General features: G+C 44.1%; 1 protein-coding gene across 4 annotated transcripts in view; it reads right to left on the reverse strand.

The window, feature by feature from the left end:
* Positions 1–17,128, reverse strand: part of NEK6 (NIMA related kinase 6) — a 130,353-nt gene that overhangs the window by 3,850 nt on the left and 109,375 nt on the right. For all 4 annotated transcript variants that reach the window (XR_011167332.1, XM_069082784.1, XM_069082782.1 and 1 more), the window contains one exon: positions 2,113–2,226. Coding sequence is in view for 3 of the 4 variants with exons in the window: in XM_069082784.1 (XP_068938885.1) it covers positions 2,113–2,226 (114 nt within the window). In the remaining variant the exon portion in view is untranslated. The remainder of the gene's footprint in view (positions 1–2,112; positions 2,227–17,128) is intronic.

Raw genomic sequence — 17,128 nt, forward strand, 5'->3', positions numbered from 1 at the left:
TCTTGCAGGTAAGAACCTCATCACAGGTGGCCACAGCAAGATTCCCTGATAACAGCATTTAGCTAGCACTCCCTGGATTTGAGTAAAACTTCTACCAGAAGACTGGCTGGCATGCTCTGAGAGCATCCCCTCCTTTGTTCTTCAAGACTGCCTGATTGTCGTGTAAGTGCTAACAAGTAAATTCAAACCCAGGTCCTCAAGTTCCAAATTAACATTTCCAGTATAAAGTTTTGCTGAGGAAAGAGCAATGTTAGTGATACTTTCCCCTCAAAAATATTAATTGAAACAACGTAATTTAGGGGAAAGATCACTAAAGACGCGCAGACCTGCATCCCGACGTTACTGCCCAATATCTATGCAACCTTGTGCAAATGACTGAGACATCTGAGTGCTTTTCTGATCACTAAAATGAGAAGACTGAGGTAAATGATTTTCAGCTCTGAAGAACAAGGGAAATAAGAAATTATGAATCTCTTAATATTTAGTGCACAAGTTTTCCAGTATAATATAATCGGGTTAATTTCTTGGCTAGGATACATATACATATGTGCATATACATATACATGATGTGTATGTGTGTGATCTTCCAGGTTTCCCTGACTAGAAGTGGTGGGTTCCATCAATGTTATTTCCAACCCCGAAATGTTCCAGGACTGCATTACTTTGGAAAATACTGAACTAAAACATTCAAATAAAACCACCATGCTCATTCCAGTGCATAAATGTCTACAAGCACATAAAAAGATGTTGGCTATAAGGGGCAGCTAAGTGGCACAGTGAATACAGCACTGGCCCTGGAGTCAGGAGGACCCAAGTTCAAATTTGACCTCAGTCACTTGACAATCACTAGCTGTGTGACCTTGGGCAAGTCACTTAATCCCAATTGCCTTGCTTCCTCCCCCCCCCCCAAAAAAAAAAGTGTTAGCCATTGATAACAAAAAACAGCAACCCTCTACCAATTCAGAACAGTAAAACGTAAGAATTATTCTCACCAGCAACCTCCAGTTTCAAGACCGAGGTATATACAGTCAGTTGCTATCTAACGCCTAGGATTGTTACTAAGGTGAGAAGAGAGAAAAATGTATTTCATAATGCATCCCTGGGTCCCTGGTTTGTTGGACTTGCTATCACAGAGCACACATACATCTCTAGCAAGGATTATTCCCTTCTTGGGAAAGGACTTTGCTGCTGTTGCCTTCAAAGCATTCTAGGCTGCTAGTAGATGTCGATTCTCAGTCACAGCAGCCATTCAGACCCTCCTTTGCCTAACTGTTCTTCATCACTCTCAATATAACTCATGCCCTGGGAAGGCCTAGGGTCCTCAGAAAGGGGGCTTATTCATCCTCTTCTGATGATAAAAACCATGAAGCTCAGGACAAAAGGGGATAATACTCTATTTACTCGATTTATAAAAAGAAGGGGAAAAAAGGAACCTGGTTGCTAGGAATAGCAAACAGCAGGGCGAGAGAGTAAGAGGTCTCTTGCCTTCTCCAGCGTTCTGTTAATAGTGTCTAACACCATCTGGACTCCTTCTCTGGGACCCAGTCTTGGAAACCGTTCTGCTCACCCTGGACTCCATCAGTGCACTACACATACTCTTTAGCATAGCCAGAGGGAGGCACGCAGACAGTAATTGTGCAGACAGGAAACACATCTGTCAGCTTACACTAATTCTGGCTGCCAGCAGGTACATCCTCAAGTGTTTGCTGTGTTACCAAGTGTGGCCAACCACACATGGACATTTCTAGCAAAGTCCATACATGAAAAGGGAGGCAGAGATAGTGTGTGAGGAGAAAAGAGAGTGGAACTGAAGTCAAAAGGACCAAGCTTGGAGTCCCAGCTCTGCCAGGCACTTATGTGCTATGTGACTTTGAACAAGTCACCTTGAGTTCCTTACCCAAAATGGCTTGAGTTAAGGTTCCTTCTAGGCATAACATGATGTAATTCTGTGTAAACAGTGTGTGTGGGAAATTAATTAGGGTTAAAAGGTCCAGGGGTGGACAGGACTAACTACTTTTGTATCTGAAGATGGTGGCACCATTGCCAGCTGTGGCACTGCTGACAGAAAGAGAGAGGAATGGGTGACGCCTGCTGGTCCCAGGTTTAGCTCACCTTCTCAGAGTAATGTTCTCCTGGAAGAGGAGGGTAGTCACACTGCTCTATCTTCTGACAAAGAGAAAAAAGATTCATTTTATCTCCATAGAAGGGACTTTGAAGAGCAGCCATCTGTAGGGAGGAAACACAAAATGAATTTTCAGTCTAGCAGTTACACAAAACTGCTTCTTGATTCTAACAAGTAACTGATATTTGGCCACCAACTGGGACCTCTATCACGAGGTCCCTGCCCCACCCTCCTTCCTGGGCAAGTCACATAAACTCTTGGGTTTCATGTTTCCTCATCTGTAAAATGGGGATAATTTTTTTTTTTTTTTTTTTGCTTTTTGGAGGGGGGAAGGCAGGGCAAGGAAGGAAGGTCAAGTGACTTGCCCAGGGTCACATGGCTAGTAAGTGTTAAGTGTCTGAGGCAGGATCTGAACTCAGGTCCTCCTAACGCCAGGGCCGGTGCTCCATTAACTGTGCCACTTAGCTGCCCCGATAAAAATATTTTTTACCATCTGCCTTCTAGCTTCCTGAATAAAGTGCTTTGTAAACATTAATGCATTTATAGAAATTGTTATTCAATATTCCAAGGATCTATGATCTCATTGATAAAAGCAATGCTTTCTACCAACACATACTGGAAGTCCTTTATGCCTTAAAGAAGGTTTGGGCTGGTTTTTTCTTTCAGTTGCTGGGTCAAAACACATTTATTTTCTTGTGGCCAACCGGTGACAATCTTCTTCATACTTGGCTAAGCTGGTTCCCAGACAACAGTCATGGGCCTGTTGTCTGGCACAAGGTCAAAACCTTTCAAGCTTGAGAGGCCCTGCCATAGCTTCTGCTCCACTAGCAGGACATGCAAGAATCCTGGGTGACCCTCACGTCAGAAGGAGGCACCTCAATGGAGGATTCTCAGTGACTGTTAGTTCTCATCTGCCCTCCTCCCTCCCCATTAGGCCATCTGATAAGAGAAATGGCTCCTATTTGTTTATCTGGTTTACACACACACACACACACACACACACACACACACACACACACACACGAAGAAAGGGGGGAAAAAACTTTCTAATTAAAATTTATTTAAAACCATCCATTCAGTTCGGTGGAATCCCACTGAGACATCTGAACTTCCTTAGATCCTTGGGGGGGTGGGGATGTGAATGGGGGGCTGAATGGGAGGGAATGATATTTCTTCAGCAAGACCCAAATACCCAGATTTATAAAGTAGACCTAGGAAAAGGAGAATGAGTAGCCATCCATCATAGAAATTATCACAGTGGGAGCCCCGTGGTCTGTGATCACATGAGGCCAGAGAAAGGGTCATTTGCTCCCTGGCTAGAAGAATTAGCACCACTTACTTAGGAGAAGCTAAGATTGTCCCTTGGCTCCCCAAGAAGAGGCTCTTCAAGAGAGCTCGACAATGGGGAAGGGCTGGGACACAAGTGGATAATCCAAATTACACAGGGGCCTCTCAGCTTCGTATCCTGCCTGGTTCCACAAAAGTGCAAAGTCTGATGCGCATCCATCCCCTTAGAAAAGGACAACAGCAGCAGCAATTCACAATACTACTCTTAGCTTACAAAGTACTTCCCTTACAACTGTCCTCTGAAGGAAAAAGTGCAACTGTTATTACCATTTGACAGATGAGGAAACTGAGGCTCAGAGGACAGGAATGGCAGAGCTGAAACTAGAAATTAAGTCTTCTTCAAATCTTTCCAAGAGGAGCACAAATCAATTCACCTTTCTGTTAGGAACCAATGGCAGAAGGCTGCCGCTTTTGGCCTCAGTTTCCTCATCTACCTACCCTCACAGAGCTGTTGTGAGGAAAACACTTTCCAAACTGCAAAAAAACAAAAAAGACCACATTTATATACTGATTTAAGTGCTTCAATCTATTCCTTAGTAAAATATGGTCAGACTAGACATTTTTTTCCCCAATTTTTAATATTTGCTTTTACATTGTCTACATTTACACACACACACACACACACACACACACACACGTGTGTATATATGTATTCCCCCATTCCTATTCCTCTCAGAGAAACAACCCTTTATAGCAAAGAGGAAGAAAAAAATACAGCAAAATTAACCAATTCATCAAGCAAGTCTCCCTTGGTACACCATGTTCCACACCCATAGTTCTCCCCCTCTGCAAAGAAGGGAAGAAGTCATACTCTCCTCTCTTCTTTGTTTTCATTTCACAGCGTTAGTTCAGTTTCAGTGATCTTGCTGGTATTGCTTTTACCGTTGCATTGCTGCAGTCATAAAAACTCTTTTCCTTGCTCTGCTTCCTTCATTTTGCCTCCTGGTTCCTGGGTCTTCCTACATTTGTCTCTGGTGGTCATTCTCATCATTGCTTGCAGTACAGCAACGTTCCATTACATTCATGAACTGCCAGTTTGGCCACTTTTCTTCCCAGTGTTTGCTACCACAAGGATGCTACTATAAATATTTTAGTTCCTATGAGGCCTTTTTTTGTTTTTTAAATCACTGACCTCCTTGGGACAGGTGCCTAACCTACCATTGGCCCATCTGGATAACTTACAAGTTCTGTTCTAGCTCTGACAATTGTATATTTTAAGGTCCCTTCTACTAAAATTCTCTGAAAACGTAACGTTTAGACATTCTTGTTTTGTGCTGTTCCCTCCCTGACCCCCAAACTCTGTTCTGGATAAACCAGGCCAGGGCAGGCCCTCCATGATTTTGCTACAACGTCAGAAAGCAGTCAGAGCCTGGTACCTTTACAACTGCTGCCCAGGAACCATCCCCACCCCAGCCCACCATTTACATACGAAGGAACGAACAGCACTAATCAGGTTTGTCTTCAAAGGGAGAGCAGGGAGCTATGGAAAGGCTCCGCAAAGCGAGTAGCACGGCGGCCCAGCATGCGGCCTGGGCTGTGCCCCATCTGCTTATTAATCCGTAATGGGATTCAAGTGTTTCTTGTCACTCTCGCTCACTGTTACCTCCAGCGCCAAACAATGGGGCAATGCCTCATCCTAATGAAGCACCGCTGGCTAATTGTGCCTGATACCTCCTCCGTTTGGAGGACCGTTTTCAAACCATTTTTTTGCAAGCTGCATCAAATCACCCAGCTCTTCACATTAGCCTCGGCTGAGGGGGAGATGCTACACTCTGGTTTTAATAAGGGAACCATTTGATAATTGTTAGGCCTTCGCTCATTATCATGCACCGGGGAGACTGTCCAAAGAACACTGTCTTGTTGCAGAAACACACAGCAAGCTTCCAGCAGAGAAGTGATTTTTTTTTTGTCTGTGGGTTTTTTTTTTCAATAGTTATCAACCCCTTTACTGTGTCCCCTTGCAGAGTACAGGGTCTGAGACGAGCTGCCCCAGGAATTGCTGAAGGTGGAAGACTCTGTGTCCCTACCGAGGAAGCACCCTGGGAGTCAGGACACCAAGGGTTCTAGTCACTAGCCCCATGCCCACTGCTACTACCAGCCACAATGGATAACCACCTGCTCCCCAGCCGCACCCTGGGCCTTGCTACCTACCTCCAGCTCTTTGCTCACATCATCTTTGCCTTCCTAGAAATGTCCCCACCCCCGACTCCTTCCCTCCTTCAATTAACAGCTATGGTGCCACTTCTTCCATGATGTCCACCTTGGTCTCCCTAAATAGGAAAGACAGCTCTTTACTCAGAGCTCTTGGGATACTGCGTGACCTCTCTCTGTACTTAAATCTCTATCAGAGCTCCCTGTCTAAATGTCCTCTTCTGCAGTCACCAGTGAGAGGCCCTCCCTGAGGGCAGGAACTGGGCTGATTTTCAGCCCTGAGCATGGGGCCTCATACACATTAGGTGCTTAATAAATCTTTTTTGGGCTTTTTGTGGCTGCTGAAGTGAAAGGACATTTGTGCTGTGCAGAGACAAGGACCAGACACAATAGAAGGGCTTCTGGCATTCTGCAAAGTGGCAACACTCGGGGGATACAATTCAAATAATCAAAATGGTAACCAAAGGTGCATGGGTTAATTGGACAGTTACAAAAGTACATCTGTTGCCCTGGCAGAGAGCAGCTGGGAGACCAGAGGAGTCAATCTAAGTCATTTGAATACGTCACTGAGCAAGACAGAAAAAGGATTAAGCTGAATTCTTATGTGCCAGTTATTCCTGTTCAGAGGAAGAAGCTATGGTAAAAACTGGAACACAGGGCTTTGGGAGTCACTTCACTGTGGCCTGGCAAGACTAAGGCCTCAGTGGGAGAATGCTAACTCTGGAGTCAAGAGAGATCAGGATTTGAATCCTGACTTCACTGCTTAGCTAGCTATGCAAACCTGGACAAGTTAACCTCCTGGAGCCTCAGTTTCCTCATCTGTTACATGAGGACGAAAACACTACATCTACCATATAACTGCTATGAAGAAAGTGCTTTGCAATGCCTAAAATTTTTGCATTATTTTTTAAAATTATTTTACAGTTTGCAAAGGACTTTCTTCACAACAACCATGAGTGGCGAGTAGCATGAAGAGTACTATTCCCATTTTACAGATGAGGAAATTGAGGCACTGAGTAGAGGGAGAATCTGGCATCACTTTTATCTGATTCTGTTAGGCTGTGGTGCACACGCACACATGCTCGCTATCACTGCCTGAGAATCCGGCCACATTTGTATCCTCCCTCCTCAAGCCCCAAACTTAGCTCGAATGTCTCTTAACAAGAAGCTTTATTTGGGCCCTTATCTCCACTCCTCTTCCAGACAAGAGCCAACGCCTAGAACTCAGTCTCTTAATGCACTGAGCCCCCACCACGGTAGTCTGCATGTCCCAACAGCTGCTGCATCCTGCCCTTCAACAGAATGCTGGAAGTGGAGTCAGAAGGTGGGAGGCAAATACCAACTGTGATATGCTTAACTTGGGCCTGGGGGAGTGGATCACTTCCTTTTTCTGAGCCACAGTGTACTCATCTCCAGCAGGAGGACCATACGATCTTATGCTAGAAAGGTCCTTTAGAGATGATTTATTCCAAGTCCCTCATTTTACAGATCAGGAAACTGAGGTCGAGAGAAGTCCAAGGACATACAGGTAGTATCAAGACCAGGCTTCAGATATTGCTGTTCTGATGATGATGATGATGATAACAACAATATTAACTGTCTAACATTTATAAAGAGCTTACTCTGTGCCAGGCTCTGTGCTAAATGCTTTACAAATATCTCATTTGATTCTCACAACAGCTCTTGGAAGTAGGTGCTATTATTATCCCCATTTTAAAAATGAGGAAACTGAGGCAAACAGGATTAAGTGACTTGCCCAGGGTCACACAGCTAGTAAGTGCCTGAGACTGGATTTGAATTCAGGTCTTCCTGACTCCAAACCTAGTGCTCTACCCTCACCGCCTTCTTAATCAGCTGCTTTCCTCATCACAACAAGCTGGATGAGAATAGCTGCACAATCCCTACCTTGAGGCATTATTATGAGAAAAGTGCTCTGTAAAACCCCAAAGCGGAGGTTCTCAGCCTTCTTCAGTCCCCCATGCCTCTGTAAGCCTTTGGTAAACCTTCCTGTATCCCCTATTCAGCATGAAAAATAAATTCTACAATTTATCATGCATATACAAATAAGAACTAAAATAAAGAGGTTAGTTATTTTCAACAAGATCATTATTTACTAACTATTCCCCCATCCCTTTGACAAGCTTCTCATGCCCCCTGGCTTGGGGCACTAAAAGCTCTACAGAAATATGAGCTGCTATTCACTGAACTGATAAGCCTGGCACATAGTAGGTGCTCAATACACGGCTCCTTAAGCTGAAATCAAAGACTTTAGCCTGCAAAAGTTTAAAAAGCCCCTTCCTCATAGTAGTCTGGGGGCTCGAAATCTTCCCCAATTCCACAAGCATTCCTAAGGCGCTTTTAAAGACAATGCTGTGCTACTAAAATATACAGGGCTGGCAAACCCGGAGTTGTTGGCTATTTTTCCCTGCTTCCCTTGTTTGGTCTTAATCACGGGCACAGCCTCAGTGGCTGCTGTGCGGAGTTCGAGCACTAATTCTGGAGGGCACCGCTGGATGTGTGCCGCAAGCAGACCCCTCACTGGGATGCCAGCGCCAAAGGCCCGGATCCAGCAGCACTGATCTCGGAGATGAGCTTCCGTGTAAATAAATAAATTCTGAGGAGCCCTGGCTGCCCGCTGGGAGCCTCCACGGGGTGCCAAGTATAATGAAAATAAAGCACAGGTTCCTCCAGTAACCGCCAGGCTCCTCAGTTTAGCCCAGAGCCTCTGGAGCTGATAAAGCTGCCCATGGATTCCAAGTGGGGCTGCCGTGCGGAGGACTTACTCAATCAGGACCCTAGGGTCTTCCACGGCTCAGGCTCAGGCTGTTTATACCCAAATTGGGGACAAAGGTCTGAGGCTGCCTCTTCCTCTCCTCCGCTCCTCTCCCTCCCTCCCTGCCCCATTTACACAAGTCCCCAGCAGGGACTTATCCCTCACTCACTTCTCCCCTTTAAAAAAAAAAAAAGTTATCGCCTTCTTATCATCCAAGCCAGCCAAAGACACATTTCCTATCCTTTTGCCTCATGCCCTAAGATTCCTTCCTCACCATCAGGGTCAGTTCCTACAATGCACTAGCAAAGATTCCAGGCTTCTTGTCCACACTGGGCAAATTCCTTGCCTTCTCTTTAAAATGAGGGGGCCGGTCTAGAGGATCGCTAATGTCTCTTCCAGCTCTAAAGTCCAAGAACATTTTATGTTTTAACATTCTAGATCACAACAAGGTCCCTCTCATCTCTGATACTCTATAGCGACTGCTCTGACATCCTTTCTTCTAAAGTCACACCTGCAGGTCTAACATTCTCTGTCTGTGTTCTAATGTCATAGGGTTTTAAGTCCCCTACTCCACCCAGTTGTTTTTCAGTCATGTCTGACTCTGTGACCCCATTTGGGGTTTTCTTGGCAAAGAGACTGAAGTGATTTTGCCCTTTCCTTCTCTGGCTCATTTTATAGATGAGGAAACTGAGGCAAAGTGGGTTAAAGTGACTTGCCCAGGGTCACATAGCTAGTAAGTGTCTGGGCCAGGATTTGAACTCATAAAGATGAGTCTTCCTTACTCCAGGCCCAGCACTTTATCCACTACACCACCTGGCTGTCCTTAATTTCACACCCTCCCCCCAAAACACACATGCATGCACGCACACACGCACGTGCACACACACACACACACACACACACACACACACACACACTTTTCCTTCCCCTGCTCCCAAGTCTTGAAATACATGATTTTATGAGAGACAGAGAATGAGTAGGAGAGTCTCATGGGCAGGGACAGAGAGGTGAGAGGGGACTCAGAGGGAGAGGGGCAGAGACCAGGGAAAGGGACAGTGGAAAAGGCACAGATGTCAGAACCTGTGAGGCCTGGGCTCTCACACTTGAATCTGCTTCTTTGGCTCCCAGTCTTCTCCTCAAAACAAGAGATGGACGTGATGATCTCTTAAGGATCCAAGGTCCACAAGCACAGCATGTGCCCTGAGCACAGCAGCGCAGCATCATGCCTACTAACCTGCTATTGTCTTAAATTTTCTGCATCATCTTGGCAATCTTTGGAGCAAAAGATTCCTTCCCAAAGCCTCCCTTTGTAGAGGGCTCAGAATCTTCTGTCTTCTCTGCTGGGTCTGAGGCCATGTGTCCTCACGGTGTCCTGTGCTGAGCACCCTCTGGCACTCTTTCTCCCAACCCTGCCCCACTCCTTTCAGCTTCCTTTAGTTCACTGTCTTCTCCCATTAGATTGTAGGCTCCTTGAGAGCAGCGACTATTTTTTCTTTTTACTTGTATCCCCAGTGCTCAGCACAGAGCCTAGCACACAACAGACACTTAATATTGACTATCACAGAATGTCAGAATTAAAAAGTTACCCTAGAGGGAATCCAATCCAATAAATAAGTGATAACAATAGCTGAAATTTACGTAGAGCTTACTATGTGCTAAGCTCATGACAAATATTGTCTCTTTTGACCTTCACAATGACTCTAGGAGGTAGATATTATTATTTATCCCCATTTTACAGTTGAGGAAACTGAGGCAAAGAGAAGTCAAGTGACTTGCCCAGGGACATTACAGCTAATGTCTGAGGCCAGATGTCACAACAGCACATAGAATACATAATGTCACAACTAGAAAGACCTGAAAACACAGAATGTTATCAAATTGCTTACCATCTTAGGGAGCAGAGAGGTGGGAAGGAGGGAAAAAATCGGAACTCAAAATTTTATTAAAAATGAGTGTTAAAAATCATCTTTACATGTAATTGTAAAAATACTATTTAAAAATATGTAGCCTGTTAGTGCTAAAGGAAAAAGAAATAAGGTATGTTTATAAAGTTACTGAGACAAAGGAAAAAAAATTTTTAACAAAATTCCTAAACTCATAGATGAGAATGTTCTAGATATAATTTATCTAGATTTGAGCAAGTCTTTCGGTAAAGTATCTCACACTGCCCTTGTGGAGAATATGGAGAGATGTGGATTGGATGACAAAAACAGATGGATTCTGAATTCAGAGTGGTTATTAACGGTTCCATGTCGACATGGCAGAGGTCTCCAGTGGAGTGCCCCAGAGATCTGTGCTTGGTCCTATGCTGTTTAAGATTTTTATCAATAATTTGGATAAAAACATTGGTGGTATACATGCCCACAAGACATGCAAATGAAGCAAAGCTGGGAGGAATAGTTAGCACAATTCCGTATCTAAAAGGATCTTGACAGGCTAGAGTGCTGAGCTGAGCTTAAGAAGATGAAATTCAATAGGAGGGAGTGGTAAGTCTTACAATCAGGTACAAAAGAAATCTAACTTCACAAGGGTAAGATAGGGGTGGGGAGGATTATGATTAGAGTTGTTTTAAATATATATGTATAAAGGTTTTAGTGGACTGCAAGTTCAATATGAGTTCAGCAGTGTTAGCCAGAAAAGCTAATGTGATATTGGGCTGCATTAAGAGGGTCATAACTTCCAGGAATAGAGAAGTGATAGTCATAGTTAATATTTATATATGGCTAACATTTTTATAGTGTTTACTATGTGCCAGATATTATACTAACTGTTTTAAAAATATCTCATGTGATCCTCACAACACTGGGACTTAGGTGCTATTATTATCCCCATTTTACAGATGGGGAAACTGAGGCAAATACAGATTAAATGACTTGCCCAGGGTCACACAGCTAATACATGTCTGAGGCTGGATTTGAACTTAGGTCTTCCTGATTCCAGGCGAAGCGCTCTAACCACTAGGTCACCTAACTATTACTATGTAAGCAGTATGGGCAGGAGTTCAGATGACTTAATCATCCCAGAAACTAGACTAAAAGTCTTCAAAAACAGATGGCCACTTGTTGAGGATACTGCAAAGGGGGTTTCTCTTGTTTCAGATTACTTCCAAGGCTCTTTCCACTGCTGAGATTTTGACATTCTGTATCTTGAACCTATGTCTTTGAACTCCAGGCCCAACATTCTTTTTACTACACTCTGCTTGTTTGGGATGTTAGAGGAAATTCACGTAACACTAGATAGAGCACTGAGCCTGGAATCAGGAAGAGCCGAGTTCAAATCCGACACTTACTAGCTATGTGACCCTGGGCAAGTCACTTGGCCTCTGTTTGCATCAATTTCTTCAAATGTAAAGTGAGGATAATAATACCTCTCAATGTCACTGTGAGAATCAAATGAAATGATATTTGTAAAGTGCTTATCACCGTGCCTGGCACATAGTAGGTGCTAAATAAACACTGCTGCTGTTTATCTATCTATAGTGGTAAGGAACCCACCACCTTCCATGGCAGCCAATTCTGCTCATGGGTAACTCCAATTACCAGGAAATTTGTCCTTGGTAAGAATGGGTCAAAATCTAGTTTCCTGTCATTCCACTTACTGTTCTCCTGGGCTGAGCAACACAATGTCCAATCCTTCTTCCAAAATGCTTTTCAAATATTTAAAGACAGATAGAGGGTCACTTCCTAAGTCTTCTCTTCTCTTGGTTAAACATCCTGACTTTCTTTCTGTGATCACTGCACTTCAGTGGTTTTAAGCCCCTTCCCCACAAGTTTGCTAATGTCCCTCCTGAATGTGAGACCGAGAAAGGACCACAATACTCCAGGTTGTGGAAAAAGTGTTGCCACAGAACTCTGAGGAAACACCCAGATTCTTCCCCATCCCAAATCAGCTTTGATAGCCACGGAGGACACAAAAGCAGGGGCAGAGGAGCAGGTCAGAACAGCAGCTACCATTTCTGGATGCTTCAGGTTCTACCCAATGCTTTCCTCACCACTCCATGAAGCTGCTGGAACACGTATGACTGTGTGATGTGGTGGTCATAATCACACAACTGGCAAGTCACAGGAGGCACATCTGGCACAAAAACCTCATTTTACAGTCTAGGACACTGAAAACTGTGGAGATGTGGAGACTGCCCACCGTCACCTAGGTAGTGCCAGCGCTAGGACTGGAATCCAGAACCTCTGACTCAAATTTTTACACTGTCTTTGTGGAGCTGGGATTCAAACTGAGACCCTCCTTATTCCAAGACCAGCATTCTTTCTATTCCATGAAACATTCCAATTTTCCTCATCTTATGCCATAGGCAGGCTGGGACCCCTGGACAGATCGTGTTCCCAGCTGGGGCTGTGTTAAGTTCTCTTCTGAAGAAGGCAAAGGGCTGTGCAGCTCTGAGTAGCTCTGGGATATTCCCAGGGCTGTTTAATCCCTCCAGCAGGATTGTATTGATCTATTTCATTGACTTCCCAGCACCAATAGTTCCCTCCCTACCTGCAAACCACAGCAGCAGGTCCTCCCTCCCTCCCATGCTCCAAACAAATAAATCAGCCCCTATCGAACTGAGGGACTCATGACTGGTAATACACTAACGATGGGACATTACCTTGTTAAGCAAACATGTGGTTGCCTCAGTTGAACATTGGAAAGGACGAACTGGCTGAGTGAAAATCCAATGCTACCTTCACTTTCAGGGTGGAATGTGACAAACAGGAGCCCATGTGCCGAGAAGGACAAAGCGCTGGTTTGTGTAATCAGGGCCTGGCATCGGTCCAGTCAGTGTTAAGGCCTCAGAGGCCGGGCAACCTGTGCCTTGGGAGCTACAGTAGCTGATCAGGGAGATTCCATGGGGAAGATATTTGTGTCCTCAGACTGGAAGGGCAATGGGATACAGCGAGAAGGCTCGGGCCCAGATCTTGGCTCCATTACTACCTGGGTGGTTTTGAGCAAGACTCAGCTCTCTCCTTTTATAAAACTAAAAGTGAACCAGATGACGTCTAATGGTGCCTTCCAGCTCTGAAGTTCTGTTCTAAACAGTGAACCTCTTTGTAACTGAGCCAACGGCCCACGTGCAGTTTCCAGCACGGTCTTCCATCCCCTCCTTCTCTGTCTTTGCACTAGCTGTCCCCACCCCTGGACTGGGCCACTTCCTCACCTCCACCTCTTACCTTCCCTGACTTCCTTCGAGATGCTGCCCCCAAACCCAGCTGCTAATGCCTTCCCAGTCCTGAGCATCTCCCGTGTTTCCCATCTGACATCTATCTTGTTAACAGGTGGTCTCCCCCATTAGAATGTGAGCCCCCTGAGGGCAGGGGCTGTGTTTTTTTGCCTTTCTCTGTATCTCCAGCACTTAGCCAAGTGCCTGGCAACACAGTAAGTATTTAATAAATGCTTTTGGACTTGACTTGTTTGCACTTCTAAGGGTCCTAACAGCTGTAACATTCTGTATTTACTTTGTGTTCAAAGTATTATTCTAGCTGACATTCTATGCTCTATATTCTAAGGATGAAAGACAGCCAAAAAGATAATATTCTGAGCAGAGATATCAAATCACAGCCCACAAAACTCCCTAGTGTGACCAGAGCCAGATTAAAATGTGACTGAGAAATGTGTGACAAAATAAATAAAAATACAAATGTAAATTTGTGGGGTTTGAAGCCAATATGTGACCCATAAGAGATCTGTTTCTATTGGAGTCTGATACTAATGACACTGAGTACTTAATAAACTTAAAAGATGTGTGTATATGCGTGTGTGTGTGTGTGTGTGTGTGTGTATTGTCAGTTATAATTATCACGAGGACAGCTGAGTGGTGAAGTTGACAGTGTGCCAGGCCTGGAGGTAAGAGGACTCATCTTCATGAGTTCAAATATGACCCTAGGCACTTACTAGCTGTGTGACCCTGGCCAAGTCACTTACCCATGGCTGCCTCAGTTTCTCATCTGTAAAATGAGTCGGAGAAGGAAATGGCAAACCACTCCAGTATCTTTGCCAAGAAAACCCCAAATGGGGTCAGGAAGAGTTGGACGTGACTGAAAACAACTGAATGACAATAATTACTGTTATTAATATCCCTTCCAACTTTTGGAATCCTCAAGTACATATATGTATGTAATACATGTATACCTTTATTAAGTACCTACTATGTGTCAGGTACTGTGGTAGAGGCTGGGGATACAAAGACCTATGTTCATAGATGATACATACAGTGTAAGTAGGAAGCAAGCACAGAGCGAAGGGACTAAAATTGGAGGGCAGGAATTGGGAAAGACCTCTTGTATAAGGTAGGATTTCAACAGAGTCTTGAAAAAAGCCAAGGAAATGAGGAGGCAGAGGAGAGGAAGGGGAGCATCCCACATATGGGAGCTGGGCCATGAAAAGATGTAGTCAAGATGGGAGTACAGTGTGCAAGCAGGCCTGTGAGGCTAGGGCAGAGAACCAGAAAGGGAGGAGGGGGCCAGGTTGTGAAGGGCCTTCAATGCCAAACACGACATTTTCTGTTCGATCCTGCAGACAATAGGGAGCCAGCTGAGCTTGAGTAAGGGGTGACATGGTCAGACCTGTGATCCAGGAAAATCCCTTTGGCAGCTGAGTAAAGGATGGATTGGGCTCAGGAAAGATTGAAAGCTGGGAAACCACTCAGAAGGCCAAGGACATGAGGCTATGAGGGCCTGTACAACCACAGTGGCTATGTGAGTGCAGAGAAGGGGGTGTATAAGAGATATGTTGTGAACGTAAGAAAACAAAAAGATCTGGCAACAAATTGAGTGTGTGGGGAGACTGTGAGAGAGGAGTTGAGGGTGACTCCAAAGTGGTGAGCCTGACTGAGAGAGGAGAGGGTTTGGGAAGAAGATAATGACTTTTGTTCCAAACGTGTTGGATTTGAGAGGCCAAAGGGACATCCGGTTTGAGGTCCCCAAAACGCAGTTGGTAAAACAAGACTGGTGCTTAGATGAGATTAGGGCTAGAGATAGAGTTCTGGGAATTATATAGAGATGATAATTTAACCTAGGGGAGCTATGAGCTCACCAAGTGAAACAGTGTATTTAGAGAGAAGAGGGGCTCGGACAGAGTCATAGGGAAAACCCATGGTTTAGCAGGCAGGACTTGGATGCAGGTCTAGTAAAGGAGATTCAGAAAGAGTGGTCAGGTAAGGTAAGAGGAGAACGAAGAGGGGGTGGTATCATGAATATCAAGAATACAGAGATTATCCAAGAGGAAAAGATGACTGATTTTGCTAAATGCTACATATAGATTATTGATTATAGACTGGTCATAGGGGAATGATTTTTTTGGCCATAGCAACTCATGAAACAATCAAGTAAGGTATGTTGGGGTTAAGAGCTTTGTCTGTGGTGGGAACACCCACAAGGAAGAACTTATTTATGATCCTCCAAAATGAAGAATGGGGCAGATAAGTGGTGTAGTACATAGAGTGCCAGGCCTAGAGTTGGAAGACCTAAATACAAATCTGGTCTCACACACTTACTAGATGTGTGACCCTGGGAAGTGACTTTAACTTCGTTTGCCTCAATTTCTCGTCTGCAAAATGACCTGGAGAAGGAAATGGCAGACCACTCCAGTATCTTTGCCAAGAAACCCCCAAATGGAGTCATGGAGAGTCAGACATGACTGAAATGGTGCAACAACAAGATGAAGTGTAGTGATGGGCTCAGGGTGAGGAACAGACATGAATTTACAGAGGTGGCCACTATGGGAATTTATGTTATCTGATTATGAAGATTTGCTACTAGGGTTTTGTTTTGTTTTTTCATTTGAGAAGGAAGATGGATTTGTCAAAAAAAAAAAGAAAAAGAATGAATAGAAGGTCATTGAATCATTTCTTTAAAAATTCATAGAGGGGCGGCTTGGTGGCACAGTGAACACAGCACTGGCCCTGAAGTCAGGAGGACCTGAGTTCAAATCCGAACTCAGACACTTAACACTTACTAGCCGTGTGAGCTTGGGCAAATCACTTACCCCCAACTGCCCTGCCTTCCCCGCTCCAAAAAGCAAAAAAATAAAAATTCATAGAAGAGAACAGAAAGTCAGAAGAAAAAAGAGAAAAGCAGGATAGTTTCAAAAGTTACATGTTAAAATATATTATATACTTAAAAGGAAACTCAAGCTACATACTAGAGGTCTGCAGTTTTGTGTATAATCTATGGAAATGTTCATTTTATTTGGTGTTTGTTAAGTTCAGAATAAAAAATAAAATTAAAAAAGGAATTATGGTTCTCCTGGGATGCGACAGTATCCATCAGAATGAAATTGGGGGAAAAAGGGGGGGGGGGAGGAGGGCAGCCAGATGGTGCAGTGAGTAAGAGTGCTGGCCCCGGAGTTGGGAGACCTGGGATCAGTTCCGGCCTCAGATACTTAACACCCACACAAAAAAAACTGGCCATGTAACCTTGGGCAAGTTACTTAACCCCAATTGCTTTAAAAAAAAAAAAAAAAGAACGAAATCAGGAATCCTGAATCACTGCAGAAAATCACTTAGGACCATTAAAAATCAACTGGTCAACATGTTTCAAATTGAGAATATTAGGTATAGAAAAGTTAAGGTACCTGATTTATGATAAATGGAACAAAACAATCAGTTTTATTACAAAATATCTGTGAGAAATTCGGTTTTAAGGATCTATTACCTTTTCTCATTTTCAATTTCTAGGTCCATCTCTCCCTCTGCAGAGGCTTCTTTGTCTATAAATATCTCCTCTCTCTCCCCATTCTAAAAC

The sequence above is a fragment of the Petaurus breviceps genome, unplaced genomic scaffold (genome assembly GCF_028583685.1).
Source record: "Petaurus breviceps papuanus isolate PSGF00001 unplaced genomic scaffold, PetGlider_PUasm1.0 171, whole genome shotgun sequence".
In the NCBI taxonomy this organism is placed as follows: domain Eukaryota; kingdom Metazoa; phylum Chordata; class Mammalia; order Diprotodontia; family Petauridae; genus Petaurus; species Petaurus breviceps.